This window comes from Pygocentrus nattereri, chromosome 5, assembly GCF_015220715.1.
Source record: "Pygocentrus nattereri isolate fPygNat1 chromosome 5, fPygNat1.pri, whole genome shotgun sequence".
Lineage (NCBI taxonomy): Eukaryota > Metazoa > Chordata > Actinopteri > Characiformes > Serrasalmidae > Pygocentrus > Pygocentrus nattereri.
The window spans coordinates 30,353,104-30,379,801 of record NC_051215.1 but is presented as its reverse complement, the minus strand read 5'-3'; the positions used below and the strand labels follow the sequence as shown (position 1 = coordinate 30,379,801).

The window sequence follows — 26,698 nt, the reverse complement described above, 5'->3', positions numbered from 1 at the left end:
ATATAATCACATTAGATCTCTGAGCCTCGAGGACTCAGCATTTTTCTGCAGGAGGAACAGGCTTGGCACTGCTGTGTGATGTTGACGCTTCTGTGCACATGGAGCGGTGAGAAACACGGCAGCAGCCTCTCTGAACAGCGTGATTGGAGAAACAAGCTGCTTTTTGTGAGGGAAGTGGAGAGAAAATGTTGTGGTGTAACTGACAGTGGGGTTGAAAGCTTTGAAAGTTACAAGCTATTTCCACTTCATTATCCCCAGTCTGACGCAGACAGAGCTACAGTCCTGCTGTGTTTGTGCATGTGTGTGTGTGTGTGTGTGTGTGTGTGTGTGTTGGGGTGTTAATGTGACTTGTGGTCTGGGTTTATTGTTTGATGTGAGTAATTATAAATAGAATTTATGATAGTTTAAGTCTTCTGTGCATGTCTGTGTGCACACTGTATACATGTTTGCATGTGTATTTACAAATTCGGATTGCGCCCTCAATGTACAGTGGAAGTCTGAGGGGAGACTGTGTGAGGAAAGCAAGTGAACTCTGAGAGCTTGGGTGGTTTCTATTTACAGCTAGAAGTCTGGACCCCTGGTAGGACAGAAGGATAGACCTGAGGGTCAGGGATGAGACAGGGTGGTCATCAGGGCTGCCAAAACTTCTTTACGCGGAACAGAAGGTTGAGAGGGGACTTTATAGGGCATTAGTTTGGAAAGATGAGAATGTTCAGGCATGGTCCTCCCCCAAACTTCAGCTGTTTCATAGCTCCATTATGTACTCCCTTTATACCGATCAAAGCTACACTTTCTCTGTCATTTCCTTAGCAGTGCATCCTTGACAGCGTGCTCACATTAAGGCACTCATGTTTTAGAATAGCAAAGCATAGTACAGCTTTCTATCAAATAGCAAAACTTTCCCATTTTATACTTCTGTTTAAACATAATATCTGTGTTTCTGAATAGCTGGGTTTTTTTTTTCTCCATTTTTCCTGGATGAAATGGAATGAGTACCCCAAAGGCGATTTCATTATTGGAACGCTGGCAACCCGAACAGTTGAGCACTCCAGTATGCGGGTGAGCAAACCCCCAATATATATGCAAGTGTGGATGTATTAAAGCTGGATGATATGCACAAAAGACATACTGCAATATTTACTTCAGTAAAGGATGAATATTACATTTTTTGACATCCCTACTGTCAAAAATTGAGCAATTAAACTTGAAGTACAGTACATAAATGCTGAAATCAACTTGAGTGTTGCTAAGGGTCGTAGCATGAATGTATCTTTTCATTTCTGCTTAGCATGTCTGGCCATACACCCTCAAAATCCTATACATTTTATCCTATACATTTTTAAAGGGCCTGTTAAAGGGCACCGTATTGTACATTTTTTGTATTTTATTCTTCACCCTGTTGTCCACGTGTGTTTATTTTAGGTTTATTTTAGCAAAACAAGCATGAAATTGTGTTTAATTTCAAGCATGAAATTGTGTTTAATTTCAAATCTTTATTCACACAACAGGGAAAGGGAAATTATGGTTCCATGATGGGGCCTTTCATACCACTTTGTGGAAATGGTCGTCAATCCAGATCTGCACTCATCGTCAGTCTACCAGCTTTAACACCAAAGTGGCCAAATTATGGACCCACCACCTTTCTTGGTTGTAATTGTTTTCCACTTTTTGTTCCACTTAAATTCTTATTGTCACCTGTTTTTAGATACTGTTGTCCAATTCAAATAGGTTACCTACTGATTAGAGCTATTTAAAGTCAAATTATACTCCATAAAAAGGCTTGCTTTGGTTGGCGGTTGGCAGAGAGAGAGAGAATACTGTAACCAACTAAGAGCTAGACTAAACTATTGATGATAATAAAATGAAAAAAAAATGACATCAATACAATAAATGAACTGCCAATATTGACTATTACCCAGCTGTACCTCACAGTAACCACAAAAAAGTGATGCCCTCAATTTACTCGATTCAAGTGCGCACATAATTCCCACATATAATGTATTTTTGGAAATATGTCATAAAAATATTGCATTAACATCATTTTGCATTTCAGTGTACTTACATTTGGTTCTGATAAAATAGATTTTATTTATGTGGAAATTATCACATTTAAATTCATCATAAAAAAATTGATGCATTACTGTTTTGACTGCATGTGTGTACATCTTACCTGTCATCGCAGTAGGTGAACTTCATGTCCATACTGTGTCGGCTGAGGAAGGTTTTGCAGTCGAGTGGTGTGTCAATGTTGGAGGGGTGAGGGATGGGTTCACACATCATCACCACACAGGTGAGGGGTGGCTCTTTAAAGCCACATAGCACACGTGGTGGGCAGCTGTTATACACCTTCAGATGGCCCGTACAGTGCAGGACCTGAGGGGACAAAGACTGAGTCAGACAAGCAGCTCACTCCAAGCTTGACATGTGACATATACTACTATCATAGGTTGAGGTTCCAGTGGGAACTTTTCAAATTCCAGTTTTTAATGAGATACAAGTCAAAACAAGTTTCTAGCTAGTGTTATCTGCCATTAATTGTTAGCATCTGTCATACAGTGCTTGTCTTTGCTGCTGCAGTATTAAACTAGCTCATAGCTAAAGTTAGTTATGGAGTCCACATCATGAAAAACAGAATTTTTCCTCACTTTTTAAAATGTAAAAGTTGGTCACAGTGTTAAACACGGTTAAAGCTTTAAAATGCTCACTCCTCAGTCCATATCCATACTGCAAAAAACAGCTCATTCTGAATTCACTGTTTTTGTGATGTCTTGAAAATAAAAGGACATAAATTCGCCAATTCAGCCTACAGCAGGTAAGCCCCGCCCATTCACAATGAAGTTATATGGAGTGTTTCAACCCAGACTGCTTTGTTGAAAGAGGGACAATACTGGGAGGACAGTCATACCAGAGCTCATTTACATATATCAGTCTTAGGCACAGTAACAAATACAGCCTGTTTAATACTAAGGGACAAAGAGAAGTTGGAAAATTATCAGGTAAAAAATCATTATGACTCACATAATGATTTGCATAAAAAGTAGCAGATCTCAGGGGAAAAAAGAAAAAATATACAGAATGATATGAACCTCCTCCAACAAACTTCTGAATACAAACTTATAACCTGGATTCTTACTGTCTAAATTACAAAAACATTTAGGGACACATGGGGACCTGTTTTAAATACTTTAAAAGAGACCAAAATCCGTTACACTGTCCAGACATCCGAGCCCATAATAACTCTCTTCTTTCGTCCCGTATTCCTGGAATATTTAATTGTCTGTAATTGTCTGACAGTTCTCTTTCCTCTCTTTTTTTTCTAGGAAAAAGTTAAGGGATAGGGGGAAAATGTTCTGTGTTTCATTATTTTATGCCCCCCCCACCTTTCTCTTTTCTTTGTACAAAGAGAAACACTTTGAACTTGTACAATTTAAATGGGTGAAGTAAAGAGAAAGTGGTGATGTAATATTTTATTGATGCCGACTGACTGAAACATGTCAATCACGCATATATAAAGCGCTATTTTTTCAGTATATTTAAAGTTTGGATATTTGCAAATCATCGAAGATGAGATATTCCAAATCAGTTCAGGATCACTACAGCAGAAACACCACATACCTTCCAGCTGGCTGATTTGAGGTTGACGGTGCGCCCTCGATTCGTCACTGTGCATTTCATTCTCATGAAGAAGTCTCTTTCTGTGCTCAGCTCTTTGCCTTTCTTGCCAACACCTGCACAAAAAAAAAACACAACCAACATTTCATTTAATTTCACTGAGCTACTTTATATGCTAGGAACTGTCCAAGCTAAATAACTACTAAATGATTAAAAAAATGCTGTTTAATGTTTAGTTTAAGGTGCTGCATTCTGTAGTTGCATGCAGTATGTGTAAACATTCCTAGAGCAACAGCGAAGTTGGGAATGAAATACAAATTTGTACTCAGGAAATACAAATTTATAGTCAGGAAAGTGCTGTAAGTGCTCTTCCTCCTGAGCGTAAAGTTTGTCTTTTACCTTTTCCTCTAGAGTAAGGAATGTTAAAACATCAGCTGTATGAGAGATGACATCACTCGCAACGGTTTGGGCTACTTAAAATCATTCTGTGTTCTTAAACACAGCAGTAGGGACACAAACTCCATCCACCTCCAGTCCAGGGTGAAGGTTCAACTGCTGGGCTCCACTGGTCCTTAAGTGGCATGCAGATTAGTAACATAGTGCTACTGGGATGGTTTGGGGTTGGTGGTGGTTAGCCAGGCCTGCACGAGGGCACACACACATCACCAATGCCAGCATAAACAGCTACCCAGCTCCAATCTATCAACAGCTTAAGGAAGAAGGGCAGCCGGCTGGACGCTGCAGGGTCGCACTGTGGCTGGCCCGGCGAAGCACCCTAAATAGCAACAGAGAGACCCGACCATACTAAAACACAGGAGACAGAACACGGGAGCCTCAGAGAGAGGGACAGGAGAAAGCAGAGAGGGGCAGCAGAGGTCAAAAATGGGGGGCGAAGGGATGAAAGAGTGGGGTCAAACAGACAGGGTGGCCTATTATTTCAAACAGCCAGGCTGTTTTCTCTTGACATAACAGATCTACTCCTTTGAAGCTATATATTTTCACTGCTTTAGCTCATCAGACATGCATGGATAGAAAACCCTACACCAACCCACCAAAGCTCCTTTGATCCATTTCTAAAACACAGGTAATTCAAACAGTCATTGTGAGTTGCCAGTTTGTTAGGCAGAGATTGTACGATTGGCCAGCTGTACCTATAATATACAGTGGCATCCATATGTTTTTGCTTTTCTAAGTGAAAATGAGTACAGATCCTCTACAGAGAACACACTTCTGCATATTTTAATACACAATTACTGTTCATTTGCTCAATTTAACATATTGGACAAAAATACAAGAAAATATGGGCTGTGCAAAAGTTGTTCCACACTTAATATTTTATGTTTTTTTCAATATGTTAAAGCTGCACTGTATATGTTTTATCTGTTACAATTGAAAGGAGTCTCTTTACTGAAATATATGGTGTATGCACTGCTGAATCACCTGTAAATGCCTGAAATAGTCATTTAAAAGTCAGAGGTGTCAAGTCAGACTTTGCGGGATTTTTTCAGACACGTCATATGTCTTTGTCAGAACAAAACCTTGCATCACCATTTTTGTTTAATTTCAGTGTTTGACATCATTTGAAAATACCTATTCTCCTTTATACTATGTGTGATGTTCACAATGAATGGACCAACAGAAATGACCCAAAATGATCTGGAACCAAGTCTGGTTCCATTCACTTGCACTATAAATAGAGTAAATTTTTTTCACCTCCTGTAAAGTTGTCATTTTGGAGATAAAAGCTTTCATCAATATACTGTTGATAACAATGGTACATAATTAAGTTGCACTCTCAGAAGACACGTCCTTCACCAAGTTCTGACTGAGCTCTCTAATACTCATTCATCAGATTCATCCACTCAGGGAAGGATGCTATAAAATGTTCTTCCATAGCCACAAAACGTATACAGTGTACCTTTCAGAAATTGTGCACTAAAAGTTGCAGGGAAATGCCATTTCTAAGTTTCTTATACAGAAAGTCTTATTTTCACAAGACTGAATTTGACTGCGGGTGCTCAAAATTTTGTATACATGGATATAGGTGCAATCCATCAATGCACAAGGACCTCTGCAGGACAATATCTGGGTGGTGGACCATTCTCAGCATGGTCGATCTATGGTAGCATTTGATGTGCACGTGTCACTGCTATAGTGCACTGATTAAACACTTCCAGCCAACAGTGCTCCTGTAGCTAGAAACTATGTTGACTCTTTGCTCTTAATAACATTGGATAGATTGCTTATCAGTTCCAATGGACATGCAATAGCACTAAAAGATTTCAAATAACTCCACTAACTTTGGCTAATATGGGCAAATCCTCCACAGATACCAGAGACTTCTGAGTTTTGTAGGTGCCATTGTGTCCCAGAACGATTATTTTTCCTCCCTCTATCATTAATTTGATACTACTCAGTATCAACTTCAGTCTTTCCATGTCTTAGGCATGGTCTTTGTCAGTGCGATGATGCTGCATCTTCACCATTAGCTTGAGTCCAGTTTTCCATTTTTCCATGTCTGGCAGATTAGAAGTACTCCTGCTGCATGCAGTGACTATGATCTTGGAGCTCTCTAATGTCCCTGCACTATGCAACTCGACTGACATTCAAGGAGCTCACTGGCAAACAAGTCAGCCTGCACTGCTTTATTCATGCCTGCTTTTGGCAACATGATTAATGAAAAATGTGTATTTTTTAATTCTGCTTTGCCAGTTTTCCATTCTTACATTCATGCATACTTTGGTCCTGTTGTAATAGAACCCTCACCTGCTATATAATATCATAGAATTCTTCAAATGTGCAAAGTCTGTTAGCATCCTTTTAACAAATCCTCAATTCTCATACCAAGAACTCTATCTATAGGACTTTATGTGGTCAAGGAGCCATTAACAGGCAGAACAGTCTGTGCATCATGTCTAGAGGAGAAGGCACCTTGATTCCTTTGCATCTCAAGAGAGTATGGCCAAGTGTAGTTTTGGCCTCTTGTCTACATGAAAACATTGTACTGAAGATGGAACATTGGGAAAACGCTGTTAAGATCGAAAACTTTTCAAATCTTTAAGCCAAATGCCTCCTTTTGAAAACACTTGTGTATGGTCAGTGTTGTTTTCTCAGATCTTGAGCATACTTCAAGACTGTCTGATACACCTGATGACCAGCATGTATCTGTGTAGTCAATCAGTTTCGTAAACAGATTACATGTTTACTTAATTTAGCTTAACTTCATCATTACACTGTCATTCCACACATACCCCTTGTTTTTATTTCTCTGCAACAAAGCATGCCATCTCTACTCCATGCTATATATCCCGCATACAGATCATCCTCTTTCGTTCTCTTGTGGACAGAAACTTGTTAGAAAACACTTTTGGTGTTGACGCGATTTGGTATTTAAGAAATATCCAGAAAGGCCTACACTTGGATGAGATCTGAATAAGACTGAATAAGCAAGGCTCACCTTTGTACTGCAGAAGCAATGGTTCAGCCAAAAATCTAATTTACAAAGTCTTCCCTTTGTTAGAAAAGCAGTACATCACCAAAATTTGTTTGGCTTCCTCCTTTTGCTTTGTACTGGAGCTACAAAGGTAAAGTAGCTAATAAGTAATGAAAGCTTATAGCACAGATCGAATTCCGGTACCGGTGCGCCATAGAATGTCTGCACTGGTGAGAGCTCCAGGTAAACTTGATCATCACAAACTCATGATGTACTATTATGTATAAACTGGGACATACCGGTTTTGAGGGTGAGGTTCTCTCGGATTTCGTCGTGGTCACAGGGATGAGTGAAGTCAAAAATACTGTGTCCTATCAGTTCAACCTAAAAGGAAATTAATAAACAATAGAATCATATAATGCAATTCATCCTGACAAGCCTTACAGTCTAATCACCTACTAAGTTGCAAAAATCTAAATGTAACTGTCAGATACTGAGCATGTATGTGCATACTGAAGAGAATGCATCCTCCCTGTCATGTTGAACTAGCAGTGTAGAAACCAGTGGATTTGTGTGTGTGTGTGTGTGTGTGTGTGTGTGTGTGTGTGTGTGTGTGTGTGTGTGTGTGTGTGTGTGTGTGTGTGTCAAAGAGGAGCTCCAGATATTCTGTATGAACAGCACTAGTTCAACAGATGAGTTCTAGAGTAAAGCTGTTTGTTTGATAGAATACACATGAAAACCCTGAATTTTTTTAGATGGGTCTTGTTGCAGGTTGTGAAGACCAGCTAGTAAGAAATATGTCCCAGTGTGAGGTCAACAACCAACAACTAACTAACTAGCCTTCTTCACTGTAGTTACCATAACCAGAGAGAAAAATGTGAACGCAACACACAACTGCTGATCTTGTATTTAACTGCCTAGCTAGTTAGTACAACAGCTGGCAGAATAGCAAGGCTAATTAACCAGATTTCTACATTTACAGAACTAAGAGTAGGCGCCTAAGGCTAATGGTTAAAGACAGGAATATGCTTTTTTCCACAATACTGAACACTTCACTATTGCTTACTACAATTACTACTACTCACCTAACTTGCTATAGCTAGGCTATACTCTATGCAAGGAACAAGCACAGCTCAGCTAAAGTCCCATAATCTGCAAAAAGAGTTGAGGAGGGTGATGCTGTACTTACATATTAGAGTGAAAAAATGGTTTAATACCTTAAAATCCCAGACTTATTACACAGTAAGGCTTATTATTCATTAACTTCAGTGTAAACTAATGGAGCTTTTCTTAGGTTTTAGAAGTGAAATAAAACTGGCCCATGGCTTGGTAAGAACTTAAGGCTTTGACAATGGAAATTTGAGATGTAAAGAGCGCTTTGGTGGAACTTTTATTTGGTAGAAAAAAGGTACATGCAGGCACATGTCATTTGTAACATTTTCATTGTCATAGTAGGATTTTTTTTGAGCAGTCAGAAATCTGGGAGGCCTGGCTTCCAAGTACGAAGGCCTAGGCCCCTCCTGCCCCCCTCACTTATAACACTTTTATGGTGTAAACACCCAGACACATTGAGCCACTGATACATCTTAATAACCCATATTTATTAACAAAGACAAAAAGCCCTAATTAGCCATTTTTAATCTATTGCATCTGTGTGTGTGTACATGTGTGTGTGTGTGTGTGTGCATGCTAACCTGTGTAAGACCCATGAATTTGTTGATATTCTCCGATAGGAAGATCATGTCTCCGTCTGATGTTACCACAGAGACAAAGCCTTCCAGTGACTTCAGGTAAAGACTGTCCATCTGTCTGTCTGCTTCTCTTTCACTGACACTGCAGGCTGAAAAGCAAGACACACATACACAAGATGTTAAGTGTTAAGAATAGTGTGTGGGCGAATATGTGTGTGTGTGTGTGTGTGTGTGTGTGTGTGGCTATGTGCACACTCATTCATCTTGTTTTGGTTCTTAAGGCCATGGCTCACAGCCAAAACAAACCAGAGCAACTTCATCCTGCTACTCTGAACCCACCCCAGAAAACAGTGACCTCCCCATTGTCACTTCCCCTGGGTCTGTCCACCCACAGAAACACACACACACACACACACACACACACATACGGAGTCTTACACAAACACACTTATAGCCATTATAAATCATGATATCTCACAACTCTAATGAGGGCAAAATTCAGTGCGCAGTGTACCAGCCGAAAAAAGGGAAGTGATTTCTTTTACGAATCCCAGCTGAGGGTCTGTCAGGAACAAGCATTTAGCACTAAAACATGAGGAAGTATGCTGCACCACAAGTGAGATGTGTTTATGCATTTCTTGATAAAGTTGTGTGCAAGCACACATATACACTACTGTGTACTGTAGCAAAGGTCCCCAGTGACACAAAAAACAAACACAAGGTAATGGATTGTTTTTCTAATCTGATAACTCTTGAATAAACTCATCTACCTCTCGAGCCCAAAAGAAACAGACTGACCATAAAATGTATTAACATTGTTGCTGCCCATGTCCTTAAAGAAAGCCAAACAGTTCAGTAAGGAGCATGAACGTGATTCAGTGGCCATGAGGAGCCAGCGAGGCAGCGAATGCGGTGCTGGATCTGGCATGGGTTCAGAGAGGAGGTGCAAAAGGAGAACACTGTGCGGCTCCATGCTGGGGGGTCGGAAGCATGTGATTGCTCCAGTGTGCTTCCTTCAGATAAGAGGCTTTCTCAAGGCCTACTGAGGCCTGGGGCTGGAGTTGAGCCCAGCCTGGAGAACTGCAGCCCCAGAAAATTCCACCTATGAAGGGCTTAAGGAGAGCTAAGACATTAACTTTTATTTTCATAATAAAACCAATCTTCCATTTAGTTTGAGATTTTTTTCAAGAGAACTTCTTTCACCGGCTGTGTCCATCTATGCAGCCTACATGCAAAAGTATGAACACTCCTAGTCAAATTCTAAGTGAGAATATGTCGTGCACAGGGAATGAACTTAAATATGCCATTTTTTACAAATATTTTCTGCAACTTTTCTGCAAATTTTAATGCATATCTTAATTTGTTTGACACGTAGAGAAAAAATGTGCAACAACTTGTTTTATTTTTTTACTAATCTATTCAATTTATCAAATAAACAGTAACTGAGCATTAAACTGTGCAGAAGTGTCTTCTCTGTGGAGGACGTGTTGACTTATTTTCACTTAGAAAATCAGCAAAACTTTTTGCATGCATCTGCATGAACATGAAAATAAGAAAGACTGTCTAAAGGAAGAAAAAACAGTTCCGTCCACCACTTCAGCACATTCTTGAATCTTGATGGAGGGACAACACAAGCCTCTTGGTCAAACGCTGACATTATGTTTGTTCAGCAACATCTGGAACAAGTTGTGCCCAACAGGATTACACTCAAGAAAGAATTTTAAACTGCCATAATGGCAGCTGTCTTACGCAACCCAAAGCCAGATTTTCATGTTTGTGAAAATGCTAAAACAAACAAGCATCCCAATAGCTTGCAGAGGGCTAATAATATGTCTCTTCCTTCCAATCATAGAGTTTGACCTCTGGACCCAGGGACTGGACACAGGAAACAAACTCACAGCTCATGCAGCTCCTTTATCAGAAACAGTGAGAATGCAGAGTTAAGGGAAATGTGTGCAAAAGGTTCTGATACTGTACAACAGAAACTGACCTCAGTTCTGGGAAAAATTGTTGAGTAATGCAGTAAATTGAAGCATTTTGTAACCGACTGAGGTAGTTATTGTTAGAAGAGATAGTTTTAATATATAAATGATAATAGAACATAATTTGATATAATATATCATAGGAATTTGTTTTGGAGTCTAGTAACCAATACAAACCATATTCTGACCATTTATTGAAATATATGCAAATAAGAAAATACAGAAAGAAATAACAAGAGTTTCTTTAAAATAAAAAGCCAAACCAGGTGTCGATAAGTACAGTTGGTTGCAATTTGTAAAAATAATAATCATAATAGTAGCCATTATATATGTGTGTGTTCCAACAACAGTGAGTTTGAAAATACCAGTTGCCCTTTACACTGTGTGTAAATTTAATGCTGAATGGACGAACAGAAAATGACCGAAAATGACTTGGAAAAACATTCTGGTTCCACTGACTTACATTAAAAGTAAAGCAAGTTTTTTCCTCTGACAACAATGATATATATATGTATGTATGTGTGTGTGTGTGTGTGTGTGTGTGTGTGTGTGTGTGTGTGTGTGTGTGTGTGTGTGTATATATATATATATATATATATATATATATATATATATATATAAATGATATAAATAATAAATAGTGATTTTATGGATGTTAGTTTCCAAGCCTCTCCTCGAGGAAGCCCAGTATTATATGTAGTTAAAAAGCAGCTCCTGGTTTGACCAATCAGTGTTTCAGTAAATTGTGCTCATGATGTAATTGATGATATTAACAAGTCTCTGTGGCGGCTGTGAAGGTGTCAAGGAAAAATATGGACCCAAGAAATTCTTGTTACTTTTTATTGTTTTTATGTTTATTTCAATTATGAATATGACTTTATTCTAATGTATATTGTGATAAACTCACTGAGGTAAACTGTTTAAAAATTTGCTTAGATGCCTAAATCCTTTGCACAGTACTGTATGTATATATCTATATAGCTGTGCAACAGTTTTAATAATAATAATTATAATAATGCCTATATTATTACTATTATTATTATTATTATTATTATTATTAGTAGTAGTAGTAGTAGTAGTAGTAATAGTAGTAGTGATAGCAGCAGCAGTAGTAGTAGTAGTATTGTTGTTATTATTATTACTATTATTATTTTAATTATTAAGTTGTCCATGAGTCACTAAATCTCAGACTGCTGTATAAAGGCATATCAATGACATTTTAATCCAAATCATTTGCATAAACAAAAATTTGAAGGTTACTTTTCTCCATTTAGACAATCCACTTTGCAAATGATTTCAATTCAATTGCACAAGAAGCATAAGCTCAACCTGTTTCCAGTAAAACATTCCGTTTTCATCTGGTTCACTGCACATAAAAGACACTATGAATATAAAGAAAATTCTCCTGGGAGCTGACTTTCCTGGGTAGCTTAATAATAACACAGTGCTACAGATAAAGTTTTATGCTCCCACCTCAGTGTTTCGGAAGTTTCGGTCTTACCCAGTAAATCCCCCAGTGCTCCAACCAGAGTGGGATTTCACATCTGCTGACTCACCTGAGAAAACATCTAACTAAACGCACCTGACGTATTACTTTAATTAGCCTCTGTGAGTCATCTCTATACATCAGCGCATGTGAATGTGTGTGCGCCTCTTGCTCTTATGTAAGAGGTGTTTCCCCGGCACCCTCAGTGTGGGTAGGGTGGTATGGTGAGAGGAGGGGAGGGTGCGTGTGGCGCCATGGAAGGCCCGTGTTTTGGCTGGCCTGAAAACTCTAAGCGCCAGCTTCTGAGAAAGCACCAATCACGCACTGATCTGCTTCTTCCAGCACAGCACACAGCATCTGATAACACTATCTGATGTGCCATCTCACAGCCACAGAGCTGCCTTTCTCTAGCTCTCTCAGATCATGTCTTTCCATTTCTGTTCATACGTGTATGTTTGATTTTAGCTCTCGTGGTTCAGTGCAACTTGACAGCGACTTTACCTTTTTTAAAAACAAGAAACAAAAAAAAAAAAACAAAAACAAAAACAAAGGAAGACACTGCGGTTATCTAAGAAAAAACACATCAGAAATTATCGAAGAGAATTAGAAACAGTTCTGCTCCCACCTCACGGTTGTATCTGACTAAACATAGGATGGAATGCAAGAGCCCTGAAGCTATTCTTTTGTCTGGCTTCCGGAGATTCTAATTTTACAATCAAGACGTCCAAACAATACAGACATACACACACGCATGAACATCCTACACCCATTCCGCCACTGTCCAAGAAACTTCCAGAAAGCTTGCACCGGCCGCCTGCCTTACATCAAACCAACATGCACATTGGCCCACATAATACCTTGTACAGCTGTATGTCTCTTTGCTTGAACATTATTGAAAGTCTGTGGGCAGATCTTAACCATGATATGCATGCATGAAATGCTCTGAGTGGATGAAAATCCTGAAAATAAAAATATAAAGCCTCCTGGCTGGCCACAAAAAGCAGTTACAAGCTGTGATATCTGCCAAAAGGACTGTTACCATGTACGTTTTATTTTTAGATTAATCAAAACTAAACAAAGTTTGCCTTAATCTTTGAAGAAAAGCACTATATTATTTAAAACAGAGAGTAGCAGAGGTTGTGCCAAAATGTTTGCGCACAACTGTACATTTGCATACAACTGTACTTAGCTTTGATGTATGCAATAAAATTGTAATTTTTGACTTCTCTTTCAGTCTATTTATCATAAAGTAAAGCACATCTGCCATTTAAAATGTTACAAAAAAAAACGTGCCTTTTGGGAAATGGAAAAATAAATGTCATAAATTTTGCATTAAACTTTATTTAATACAATCATCATGCATGCTAAATTTAAATTGCTATTTCATTGACAAGGCTTGGTTGCAAACAAAAGGGCTACATTTTTTAAACATCTGACTGGGAAATTATCCAATCAGGAATTTTTTTCTCCGTTGTATCTGCGCAGATTTAGCCAAGCTCTCTTATTGGTTAGGACTTCAGGAGCTGAACTGAAGGCCTAATGTGTATGATAGTGCATAATTAGATCTGGCAGTGGAATCAGCCAAACGTAGTTTGATTTCCAGTGGGTGGGACTAATTTGGTGAGAAAAAAAAACCCTCCAGGCTTTCTAGAAGTCCTAGATATGTCACTGACCATAAGTACAAGCGAAAGCCTAATCAAGTTTGTCAGTTGTTAGAAGTGTAAAACAGCGGCAGTTCCCATGTTTTTTTTCTTGAACTTGTCATTGCAAAACTGCCACAAGATAATAATTCATCCATCCATCCATCCATCCATCCATTTTCTAATCCGCTTCTCCGTCAGGGTCGCGGGGGGTGCTGGAGCCTATCCCAGGAGTCTTCGGGCGGAAGGCAGGATACACCCTGGACAGGTCGCCAGTCCATCGCAGGGCAGACAGACACAGACAGTCACTCACACACTCACACCTAGGGGCAATTTAGCATGTCCAATTGGCCTGACTGCATGTCTTTGGACTGTGGGAGGAAACCGGAGAACCCGGAGGAAACCCACGCAGACACGGGGAGAACATGCAAACTCCACACAGAGAGGACCCCGGTCACCCAGTCGGGGAATCGAACCCAGGCCCTCTTTTGCTGTGAGGCGACAGCGCTACCCACCATGCCACCGTGCCGCCATAATAATTCATATTATTATTAATATTATTATTATTCAAATGAAACATGGAATGGAATGTTTCGTTTAATCTAGAATGGGTGGAAAATGTTTGTTAATCATTGTTAGCTTAACATACTACTTGAATCCCATAGAGATGCAAGAAATTAAAATTAGCATTATAATTGAGACACTTTTTAACAGAGTTTTGATGTTTGAGTTCCAAACTGAAGGCCAAGCTCTAACAGTCACCATTCACTACTGCTAAAATATGACAGCAATGATATATTCACATTTTAGGAGAAGCAAATATATCCAAGCATTTGCAAGCACCTTTTCAAATGCCTTCATTTTCATTGTTTTTTTATTGCATTGCCTTATTCATTAAACTGCTTGGCCTTATTCGTAATAAACTTAACAAACCCTGACATGTTTGCGGCAGTAGCTAAAACAGGCCTAATAACCGCTAACACAATCAAAGCTTTGGATAAAGCTTGCTCCTATAATGCATCTGCAACATTAACACACCCTGACAGCAAAAAAAAACTAAACCATTTGCTCTAAACAGCCCTACTGTCAACGTCAGTGAACCAGATGCTTGTATTGTTGTTTGTATAAGACTATTTTCACTTTAAACCAGAAAAGCCTGCATGCTTTATTTGTCACATGATACTGTGCCACTAACTAAAGACACTAGTTGGCACCCTTTCATGCTTTTTATGTGCTGAACTCAAGAATGTTGGAAGTCTTCACTGACACAAAAATCTTAGAAAGGAATTTATAAGAGATGTAGAAATAAACCCTTAACCCCCTTAAACATATAACTCATAATTTCCACACTACAGTCCCTCACTCACATAACTTTCTTACTAGTTTTACAGTAATTGCTAAATAATTAGTAGCAGTTACTTAACAATAAGCCTATTGATTAATAACTGAACAGTAAACCTGTAGGTGTAGACATGTATTCATATAAATTGAAAAGTTTCCAGTACTATGCAAAAGTCAGAGACCCTTCAATTATTTAATTTTCAGTCAAAATGGCAATTAAGTACAAGTCGTTTATTTTTCTAGAGATATGTCAGAGGAGATTCTGTACAAGATAACCTATTTGCATCAGGAATGAGGAAGCAAAAGTAAAACAAATGAAAAAGTAGTTTCTAAAAGTGGAGTTTTAAAAAAAATATTAAAAGATACAGAGAAAATGGGACCCATAACAACCGCGCCAGACCTGGGAGACCACCGAAACTAACAGCTGAACAGCACTGCCACTGAAATGCTGCCATTTAAATGAAGCTCCACTTTTTTCTTCAGATCTGAAAAAATCCACGTGTTTCCGTCCATCCTTCCACTGTGAGAAGACAACAACACTATGAGTCTGAAAGGATGTGTAGCTGTCAAGAAGCCCTTACTGAGTAAAAAGGAAATCAAGAAGAATTCCAAACAAATAAGCTGCTGGTGACTGAGCACCTAAGAGTCCAGATCTCAGCATCACTAAAGGTGTTTGGGATCACTTGGGTTGTGAGAAGCGGAAAATGCAACCAATTTCTAAGACTGAACTTTGGAGGTATGGAAAAATATCCCTGCAGATTATTTTGAAAAATGAAAGTGACTCTCCTGCAAAGAATGGAAGCTGTAATAAAGGCAAAGAGTGGACACACTAAATACTGACAAGCTGATATTGCATTTAGTTGTTGGGTCTTCTAGTAGTTTTCTGTTAAATATATTTTTCCATTTTTTTCTGACACTGAAAATGAAAAGCAATACTATAATAGTCATTTTAACTAGGAATTAAACGGATGAAGGACGGTCTCTGACTTTTAATCAGTACTGTTAATCACTGTCGCTACCTTGGCCTTGGCGCTGTTGCTATGCTATAAGAAACAAATACGCCCTTTAACTCAGGGTGTTAATTTGGGCTCCTTCCAGGTCATAGCACTGCAGATTCGGCCTTCATGAGCTAAATACGGAGTGTGAGGAGACGGAAAACACTAATGTCTGCAGAGGTGTGGCTGGAAGGAACTCAGTTTGTGACTTCTGGTCCAACTCATCGCTTTTTATATTGTGCTGAGCAATCTAAAATGTTCCTATAGGATTTTTGAAAATTCATATGGTCTGATATACTTAAATTACATGAACGAAAAAATAAAGCAGGCAGATTGTTAGCCAAGTCACATCACAGGCCCAACCATGTGTTCTAAATTGGGCACATTGCAATCATAATATACCACATTGTCCATGTTGTGTTGCACAAGCACGCATATTTGTTTGTGATCTGCAGTAAAGCCCTTACTTGATGCGAGGAGTTTGCGTGTGCGTAGGAAGCTGATGGTTAGCCTCATGATAGAGGCCTTGTCCAGGTGAGAGCTGATGCTGTGGGGCAAGGGCAGCTGGTGGGCCAGTTCATAAAACACCTCCGTCTCCTTACTGCGTCTGCAGCGTGCAGCATCTCGAGACTTCTCCTTCCGCCGCTCTGAAGTGCTCCTGCACACAGGAGGCAGGGAAAAAAGTGAGGCTAGTGCTCATGCACAAGATCCACGATACTTTATTGCTTTCTGAACAAAGTTAGTGGGAATTCACCTTAGTGTGCTCATTTGAAGGTAAAGACAGAAGGGCAACGCTTTACTTAGGGCTACCTACTTAAGGACTTCATAACACATACATAAACATCAAATAAACTGTATAAAAAGCCATGCTTGAATATTTATGAACAACTTATGTCACCAGTCATAAGATGACAAAACATTTAAAGAAATAAATGATACAGCATTGATATAAGGGCTCATAAACTGTAAGGTACGGACATTTGATCCATTTATAACACTGTTATAAGTATCCAAGAACGCCTTAAGCTGTTTTAAAATGTTATCCCGTGCTTCTGTATGTGTTATGAAGTTTGTAAGTACGCAGCCGTAAAATAAAGTGTTACCAACAGAAGACATTACAACAAGTGAACTCGCCCCATAATGCACACAAATAAAAATAAAGTAACAACTGCATTAAAGATACAGTGCTTTGTCATTATATGAGATGGTGCAGCTGCAGAGAGGCATTCAGAGTCACTAACCCTGCTCTCGGAGATTGAACTTCTTGCAGGATTCAGCTCCATCTCTAATCTCACTTACCTAATCCAAGTAGTTAAGTGGACTGACGATTTGCATCAGATGTGTTCAATCAGGGTCGGAAAATAAGTAGATCTCCAGAAGCAAGGTTGGTGACCACAGCGCTAGGCAATATTGTAGAATTTAAGTGATACTACATTTGTGGTCATAAGTAGAGATGGACAATGGGCTGTTACGACTGTTTACAGCGGTTACATTTTCAGCATTTTAAAAATGTTATTAAAAAAGGAAAGTTTATTCATTTATTTTTAAAAGACTCCGTCAATATAGTATGTATATCAGATGTAAATGTGATAATTATAACCTTATCCTCTGTAGTTAGAGTATTTTGGAGTATGTCTAGTATGAGAGAGCAAAGGGCAGTGGAAACAATACAGGGGGTAAGGCAAAGCTTCAGTGAGCCCAATTTGAACCCACTTCCTTTGTTGCATGCATTTCCACCCTGAAAGCAGGTCAGTGGCCAGCAGTTGACACTTCTGGTGAACACCAAGATCCCTCCCCTCCACACACACCATAGAGATAAGGCAGCACACAGAGAGAGCTGTCCATGCCATTTCTTTCCTTCTGATATCAATTACAAAACAAATGCAGGCTCTTTCATATTCATATGATGATGATGATGAAGAACCTAATATAAACAGGGCCTTACACACACACCTGAATGCACGCACTTAATCAAACAGTGTTTGTTTATTCGACTTCGGAACATAGCGGCCTCTTTGAGCATCTGATAGCCAGATGGCAGGATAATCGCTCCTATTTCACATTCAACTCAGATACTGTCTCAGTGCCAAACCAGGCCAAGCCCAAAACCTCAGCCAGAGGAGAGAGAGCCAGTGTCCTGCAGGTGGTCAACACACACTCACAAGAGCAGAGATATACACCAATAAATGCCCTTTAACCTCAAATAACTATGTGTCCATCAGAGAACCCTCAGCCAATGAAAACAGCCTCAAATACCAGTCTCATTCCTTTGAACACGACAATGCAATCTTTTTATTTATCGTTTATAATTTTCCAAATTCAGCTTTTAAACTGTAGCTTTTTTCTGTGCTTCAGCAGGAAGTGAGCCACTTCAACTTGCAGAACGATCCTGACAAGATGCACTCACAGGCATAATGATATACTTTGGTTAGTAAAGGGCCAATATATGCTGATGCTCTACCAGCCCTTAAAAGGCTCAACGTAGCTGAGAAACTATTTTAGGATATAAATAAGCTAAATAAGTTACAGTGTACGAAGTGATATTCTGACATGTGAATCTAGTCAATATATCTAACATTTAAGATTTAAAACTTCAAGAAAATTATAAATTTACTAAACCTATTTCTATGCTTTTTACTTACATGATTTTACTAATTTCTTAATTTTATCTAGTGAAATATTTTGCTGCATTGGCAGATAACGATTTTTGTTTGAAGCATTTTTTCTTAAAACAAACAAAATTCTGCCAATGGAACAATTTCATTAGATAAAATCACAAACCAAGTAAAAAGAACATGTGGAAATAAGTTAAATAACCTTATGATATTCTTACCACAGTCTCAGAATGAGAAATAACTACATTTAACATGATTTCACTTGCCAACATTATTTCTTCTGCTCTACATAAGATATACAGATATACAGAATCAAGAAAAGATTTCATTATGGATAAGAAAAAAGCTAAAAAGACGTAATTTTGCTTGCCAAGAGCTGTGGTTTGTGGTCACCTGATAGGGTGAGAAGCATGGCAAGTGCTGACGGATATCTTTAAATGCCCTGTAACTGTGGCATGCCACAGCCTCTTATAACACCTACTCCCTTACACACATGCACATACAGAGTGTACACACAGGCAGAAGAATGGGCACGCACATGCAGAAGCTTAACCAAAACGGGTTTTCACTCTCAGCAACTACTAATGAAAACAATCACCTGTTGCCAAGAAGCACCACAAGCCGACCTCCACTTACACCCTTCACAGTGCAAAAACAGCCACCAAAAACACTTAACTCCTTTTAGCTTCGCTCAGAGTAAAGGACCATGTTTACTTTTAGCAAATCAGCAGGCTTGTGTGTGTGTGTGAACATGGCATATTTCAGGTTACATATCAAACAGCCTGCGAAGAAGTTCACTTAAAGCAGCTAATGCAAGGTTAATTGCAGCATCCCAACCACTGAGTAAAGGAAAAACATGGTGAGGGACTCAAGCTCTCCTTGACATCTCTTTTACAACGCAAAACCAGTGGCAGATTATCAGTGGTGGCCTAACATTTTGGTCTTCAGCCAGGTCACAAGCAATGACATCCAATTTACCCCCCACAATAGAGTCCCTGATTTGCCAGCATTAACAGAAACACCACCCACATCCCGCCTTCCTCTTGTCCTATTTACAAGCAAATAAAAAGGTGCTGATCTGGTTTCCACGGAGACCGTCTGAGTTGGAACCACGTCAAGGAGGCTGTGTTCTAAAAGGAGCCGTTGCCGCCTTTCTCTTTTCCTGCCCTTGGTCCAAAAAACCTGCAGGAGAGGAAGGAACAAGGCCCAAAAGTTGCATCACCACACAAAAAAGGTTGTAGCGCCACAAACAACAGGACTGGAGTAACTGAGTAGGACCAGTACTGGAGTAAATGAGATGTTAGATTTGTCTCCTCAGATTAAAGTCCACTCCTCAGCCTAACACCTAATATACCTAACATTGTCTTCACTGGTCCATCATAAGCTGTGGTTTTATGTGTAACAGGAAAGAGGAAACAAGTGAAACAAGGCCTGAGTTTACCCATGGAGAACTGAACACCCTTAAGATATAGCAGATTTCCTCTGTAAAATCCTTCAGGAAAACACTCTGGGTTTCATAAATAATGTCATTTTCTTCACTTTCTTTTCATATTTTTCTCCTCTCACTCTTTGTCTAGATTAACCCAATTTCTTTGGAAACATGTGGGGGTGGTTGCATTGTCGGTGATGACAAGAAGCACCATTGCATCAACTTGAGAACAAATAATTAATGAGCATTTTGTTCTGTGCTCATTGACAGTATCAGTATGGTCTATTGGTCTGAGACAATGAAGGGTCATCCTGAAACTGAAAGAAACAAAATGAGTTTGTGAAATACAGGATGGCTTCATGAAGCTATGTAGCAGCTATTTATAAGCTTGTTCGTCTAGTGAAAAACAACTTAGCAGCCAGTTCTCCCTAGAGGAAAACTCACTTGTAGCCTGTACTCCCTAGTAAAAAGTCCTTAGCAGTCTGCTCACCCTAGTGAAAAAGTAGTTAGCAATCGGTTTTACTAGTGAAATGCACTTAGCAGCCTGCTATCACTGGTGAAAAGTCCTTAGCAGCCTGCTTTCCCTAGTGAAAAAATAGTTTGCGATCCGTTTCACTAGTGAAATGCACTTAGCAGCCTGTTCTAACTGGTGAAAAAGTCCTTAACAGCTTGTTCTCACTAATTAAAAAGTAGTTAGCAATTAGTTTCACTAGTAAATTGCCCTTAGCAGCCTGTTCTAACTGGTAAAAAGTCCTTAGCAGCTTGTTTTCCCTAGTGAAAAAGTAGTTTGTAATCAGTTCCACTAGTGAAATGCCATGAGTAGCCTGTTCTTAGTGGGGAAAAGTCCTTAGCAGCCTCTTCTCACTACCAAAACAAGTAGTTAGCAATCAGTTTCAGTAGTGAAATACCCTTAGCAGCCTATTCTCACTAGTGAAAAGTCCTTAGCAGCCTGTTCTCAGTAGTGAAAATGTTTTTGACAATCACATCTCACTAGTGAAAAACGTCTTAGCAGTCTGCCTCCAAGTAAAAAAGTCAGATCTCACCAGGGAAATGTTTCTTACAGCCTGTTCTCACTAGTGAAAGCCATATGTAGCTTGTTCCCCCTAGTGAAAACATCCTTATCAATCTGTTATTATTGGTGAAAAGGTCCTTAGCAACCTATTCTGAACAGTGGAAAAGTTCTTGTCATCCGGCTCTACATATTACTCCTTCACTCCTTAAGCCCTCTTTCTGCTCAGTGAATGAAGCTTGTACTACTTTTGCCACTGGTGGGACCGTCTGCCCTATTGTCCCAGTACAGTCCCTGTGGAGACAGCAGGATATGAAACAATAGAGGTTCAGCACACGCTTAGGGCATCAACCCTTTGATGCACTCCCTAAACCCGCTCATGCAGACACGGATGTCTACTGGGTCTGTGAAGCCGCTCAACGAGACCACAGAGCAGACAACAAACTAGGAAGAAGCTGAAACAAAGCTTGTGGTACTGCACTTTTGATATCACAGCAATGTTAGCTTGATTGTCTGTCACAAGCTTGTTACCACAACCAGTCAAACCAAACCACTCATGTCTACTCACCATAAGAGCTATCAGTCTGCTCACCTTAAGAGATCACGACTAATCTAGAAGTAGATAAAGTAGAAAAAAGTTAATAGCTTCTTTCTGTGCTCGATGACATTATTCATGGAGCTTTAGCGCTATATGATCTTTACCCAAAAGACTTTCAGTCTTGCAGATAATACATATTAAAAACCCTGAATCAACAATAGCATCTGAGCCTATTAACATCTATTATCACTCAGGTGTCTATACAACACTAGAATAAAGTTAAGTAGTAAAAAAACAAAGGAGAAAAAGTTCAGCAATGGTCTCCATCACATTCCACTCATTCATCAGCAAAGGCAAAGTTTCTGTAGTGATCTTTTTCAAGTCATTTTGTGTCATTTCTTTCATCTGTTCATCATGAAATTTACCTACAACATAAAGGATAATGATGTCAAAAACTGAAAAACGTCAAAAATGGAGATTCAAGGTGTTTTTCAGACAACAGCAATATATATTTATACATTGCGTTTTATTATTTGTGACTGTAAATTATTTAATCAAAATATATATTTTTTTCTACTTTGGAAGACTCTCCTGTGTACAGGAAGATGGTATTACCCACTATGCTCTTGAACCACAACTGGTAAAAACTCCCTGGCTGCATCTTGTGGTCTATCAGCGGAGTTTATATGCATTAAATCTTAGTGATTAGATATAACATGTTGATATTCTTTTATTTCATGCAAAATATTGAGATATTATAGCTTGATTTTCCTATTGCTAACATACAGATTACAAGAAAAAATTGTATGTAATTGTATGACTGCTGGAATACTATAAACCACAGAGATATGATTATTTTCTACAGCACAGAAAACAACTGTACTCTGCTCAGGACGTCTTCCATAAAATAGTACACGATACATATATTAATTGACCTGCTGAACAGCTACAACAGTGATAGCACTCATCTTTGTCATCAGCAGATCAATTAAACTATTCATTCTAAAGCCACACGCTCAAGTTGCAAAACATTTTATTCTGTATTAAGTCATTGAGACTAAAGTCAAAGTCATTCAGAGTAGTCTAACATGAAATGGCCCATGGCAGAGAAACATACCAACTCAGATTTCTTTCCAGTGGTGGTGATGGGAGCCAGGGGTCATGATGAACCTACACGTCATCTGAGCTTTAATGATGTTACCATGTTAATGATACCATGTTAATGATGGTAAAATATTGTTAAATCTGAACACCATATGCCTCTCTGGTACTAATAATAATGACTTTTTAAAAATGCATTTTATACAAAAGTTTACCTTAAAACTACTGTAAAACAACGCAGCATCAACAAGGCATCAGGCAGCATATTCATAACCATGTGAGGTAACTTGTTCACAGTGGTGGGAATAGGAACCAGACATCTCTAGAGCTTAAAAGAAAGTTAACACAAAGTGAAAATGTACCTAAAGAAAATGTATTTATTCCTAAAATATCATTAACAACATTACAAAAAAAACATGAACGTAGGTTCCCTGTTTGTTTTGGATAGTAAATAAAATGGCTATATTTGTGTTGTAGACATTGTGACCCCTGGTTCCTATCACCACCGCTGTAAAAAAAATCTGAGCCTGTAAGTTTCTCTACAATGAACCATTTCACATCTACCCACTCTGAATGACTTTGTTTATGTCGCAGCCATTTAACTATGCACAAATTTTGAAATCTATGCTGAAAAACTGAATTCCTCTTTTAAAGAAAGCTGCTTTCCTAAAGGAACCGTGTTTAGAAAAAAGAGATATGTGAGTGTGAAGAACCTTTTAAAGATCCAAAGAACCATCACATAATATAAAGGGTTTATTTGAATCTAAGGGTTATTTCTAGAACCTTTACATTATATGGAGGTTGTTCAAACTTCCTCTGTACACATTTACTAAAATAATTCTTCATCCACTAAGGAACTAATAGTGGTACTTCTGTGGCATCGTGCAAAGAACCTTGTTTGCACCATTCTTTTTCAGACCAAAGATCAAAGTATGTTTACTACCTACAGAAATCACAGAAAGGCCACTGAATAACAATAAAAGCACAAAATGTAGCATGAAATATTTCAGAGGATTTTTTTTTTCAACTGACACATCATCCCTTAAGATATTCTGTTGAGAAGAACCAGAAAAGTGAGTGTGAGGGAGTGAAAGTGAGGCCTACAATCAGCCAAAACTCATATGAGTGTTTGTTATTCATCCTAATGGATTATCTTAATGTATCAATGTAAACTGTATTGCTCAAGAGACTATTTGGCTGATTATTTTTCAGGAACAAAATTAAGCAGGTTAATCCCTTTTTCCATTTCTCTCATGAGTCAAACACTCGTTGAGGTAATAATGAATCACAAAAGTGCAAAAGGTAGTTCGCACCTTGACCAGCAATGACTCACATTTATCACACTGCTCAAGTTCACTTCATTCTAATAACCTTTATCCTGAGTTACATTATCAGCAGACCTTGATTCTCAGTGTTTCCTTGCTGCCCCATCAAATGGAGCTCCAAAATGGTGACTTTACAGGAGAAGAAAAAGATGTTCTTAACATTTAATCCAAGTTAATGTAACCAGATTTTCTTCCTGGCTACTCTGGAGCATTTCTGTTTGTCTGTTCAGTACAATGTTCTCACACAATGTAAAGGGCCGCTTGTTTGTTCAAATGAAATAGATAAAAAAATATTTAAAAAAAAATATAAAAAAGTTTTTTTTTTCCCCGACATGCAATAATATTAAAGGAAAGGTCATGCAGCAACACAACAACCCTAAAAGGGACACAGTGCACTCCTTTCATAGAGTTGTTTTGAAGTATTAACCCATCATCTCTGCCAACTCCATCAACATTCTTTGACAGCACTCTTTGTGCATAGATGACACAGCAGAGGGTGCAGCACAGCCATAATTACAGGCAGCTACATTGAAAACAGTGATGCATCGAATTTACTTGATTCAGATGTGCTTCTTTTTTCAGCATCCAGAAAAAACACATGAGCGTCTCCTCACTATCAGTGGCTGAAAGATTGCAAGCATATCAGAGCTATCTGTGGAACACATCTGGTGCCTTGGTGATAGAACACATGAGTAGATGCCAGTGGAGATGACTGAAACTAAGAGCTGTTTTCTAGAGAGCAACTGTTTCCACACCAATCACTATCGCCACATCACACATCAATCAAATGTCTTTTGAATTACATTGAGCAACACAACCCTGGGAAGCGATGCCAGCTGAACTTGAACAGGGCCGTGTATTTGCATTGTGTTGTAATCTTGTAAATACTATACTTTTGTTATGACCATTGTTAAACTGTAACCTGAACTTTACTAGATGTCAGCCAGGCCATGTGCCAAAAGTATTATCCTAAGTCACAGTCATCCTTTCTGGCCTGTTTTTAGACTTCAGTTCAGCACCAATTGAACCATTTCTGAGAATTTAAGCTATTTTGCAGGTGAGTGAAAGATGTCAGCATGTCATGGCAAAATGCAAGCTATGTCAGTTTCAAGAATGAGATATGGGCCTCTTGATGCCACGCTGTTTAAGCTGAAGAGGAAAGAGCTAGATAACATCAGCTGACCTTTGACCCGGTGACTGAGTTTGAACACTGTTTAGCAGGTGGAGGGAACAGGTGGTTCAGCAGCTTTGCACGCAAGGCACTGGCACAATACATTTGCATAGATTGGCATAAACTGAAAGTACAAACGAAGACAAACAGACTAAGCAGTCCTGGCGTATTCAGGCACACGGAGATGGGCATGTGGCCTCATGACTGTGCAGCAGGTCAGTTTCTCTGCACGAAGCCGACTAAATTAAGCCCATGTCCCCTCTGCCATGTTAGTCCTGAGCTGGCTGGAGTACTCCAGGAACTCTCAACTGACCTTCAGCGTACACAACATCAACACACTGCCTCTGACCGCATTCAGTGCTTAGCGCTGTGGAAGTGCTACATGAAACCACAGCTTACTAGAAACAATCTTTCAGTGCTGTAAGAGGACACTGTCATACAGAAACCTTGATTACAATGGATTCCTTCATCCAAGTTTCTGTTTAAGCATGTGCATCAATACAGTGGACAATACCAATTTTAGTTGAGGCCATTAATTTATGCAAACTCTTGTACAACTGCTTCTAAGCTGAAAAACATTTACTGTACCTGGGTAATTTGTAGGGATTCATGCTTGGATTTATGGATAGTTTTATGATGATCATATAGGTACATATGTTTTTTTTTCTGATTTTCTAAGTGAAAATAAGAACATGATGCAGACTTTAACATTTTTTTAAAAGCAACAAAAAACATAAAATATTGCAAAAATTATATCAAATTTCTGGACATAAGTGTATATGCATAAAAAATGCAAATAAGCCAGAAATTGAGACTTATCATATAAAGGTCCACACTAACTGCCATGAGGGCAAACAAACATTAACTAGTGAATGTTTCTTTGTTTTGGGGATTAATATGTGCCTGACAAAGGTAACATCCCTACACAATGGGTGTATTAAAGTAAAGCCATGTAAAAATAACGTAAGGGAAAAAAAAAAGCTTTAGCCAAGCCTTTAACCAAGCCATGATGTAAACACAGAACAGTGGGATTACCTGTAGTATCAAGGCTATCATCAGAGCATTATTTACCCCATTTAGACTGTTTCCACTGACACTCCTTTCAATAGCCTACTGTCACAGAGAAATAAGAACACTGGGCAGCTTTAGACTTGCTTGGTAATCCTTCACGGCCAATATCGGTGTACAAAGCCCAATACATATAAGCTCTTCTCTCACTAGCATTAAGTGTGTCATGAAACCTTCACCTGAACCCTATCTTATGAAACCAAACCAGACCCGGGAACGCACATTTTCAAGCCATTTACTAATGGCGCAGAACCAGAGGAAA

The 26,698-nt window shown here is 38.9% G+C and overlaps 1 protein-coding gene across 1 annotated transcript in view; it reads right to left on the bottom strand.

Moving 5' to 3' along the window:
- The window catches only part of epas1b (endothelial PAS domain protein 1b), a 60,253-nt gene that overhangs the window by 19,734 nt on the left and 13,821 nt on the right, over positions 1-26,698 (bottom strand). Inside the window, exons 2-6 of the mRNA XM_017690592.2 lie at positions 16,648-16,838; positions 8,740-8,885; positions 7,345-7,429; positions 3,616-3,728; positions 2,171-2,373 (exon numbers count right to left, since the gene is read on the bottom strand). Coding sequence (XP_017546081.1) covers positions 2,171-2,373; positions 3,616-3,728; positions 7,345-7,429; positions 8,740-8,885; positions 16,648-16,838 — 738 coding nt within the window. The remainder of the gene's footprint in view (positions 1-2,170; positions 2,374-3,615; positions 3,729-7,344; positions 7,430-8,739; positions 8,886-16,647; positions 16,839-26,698) is intronic.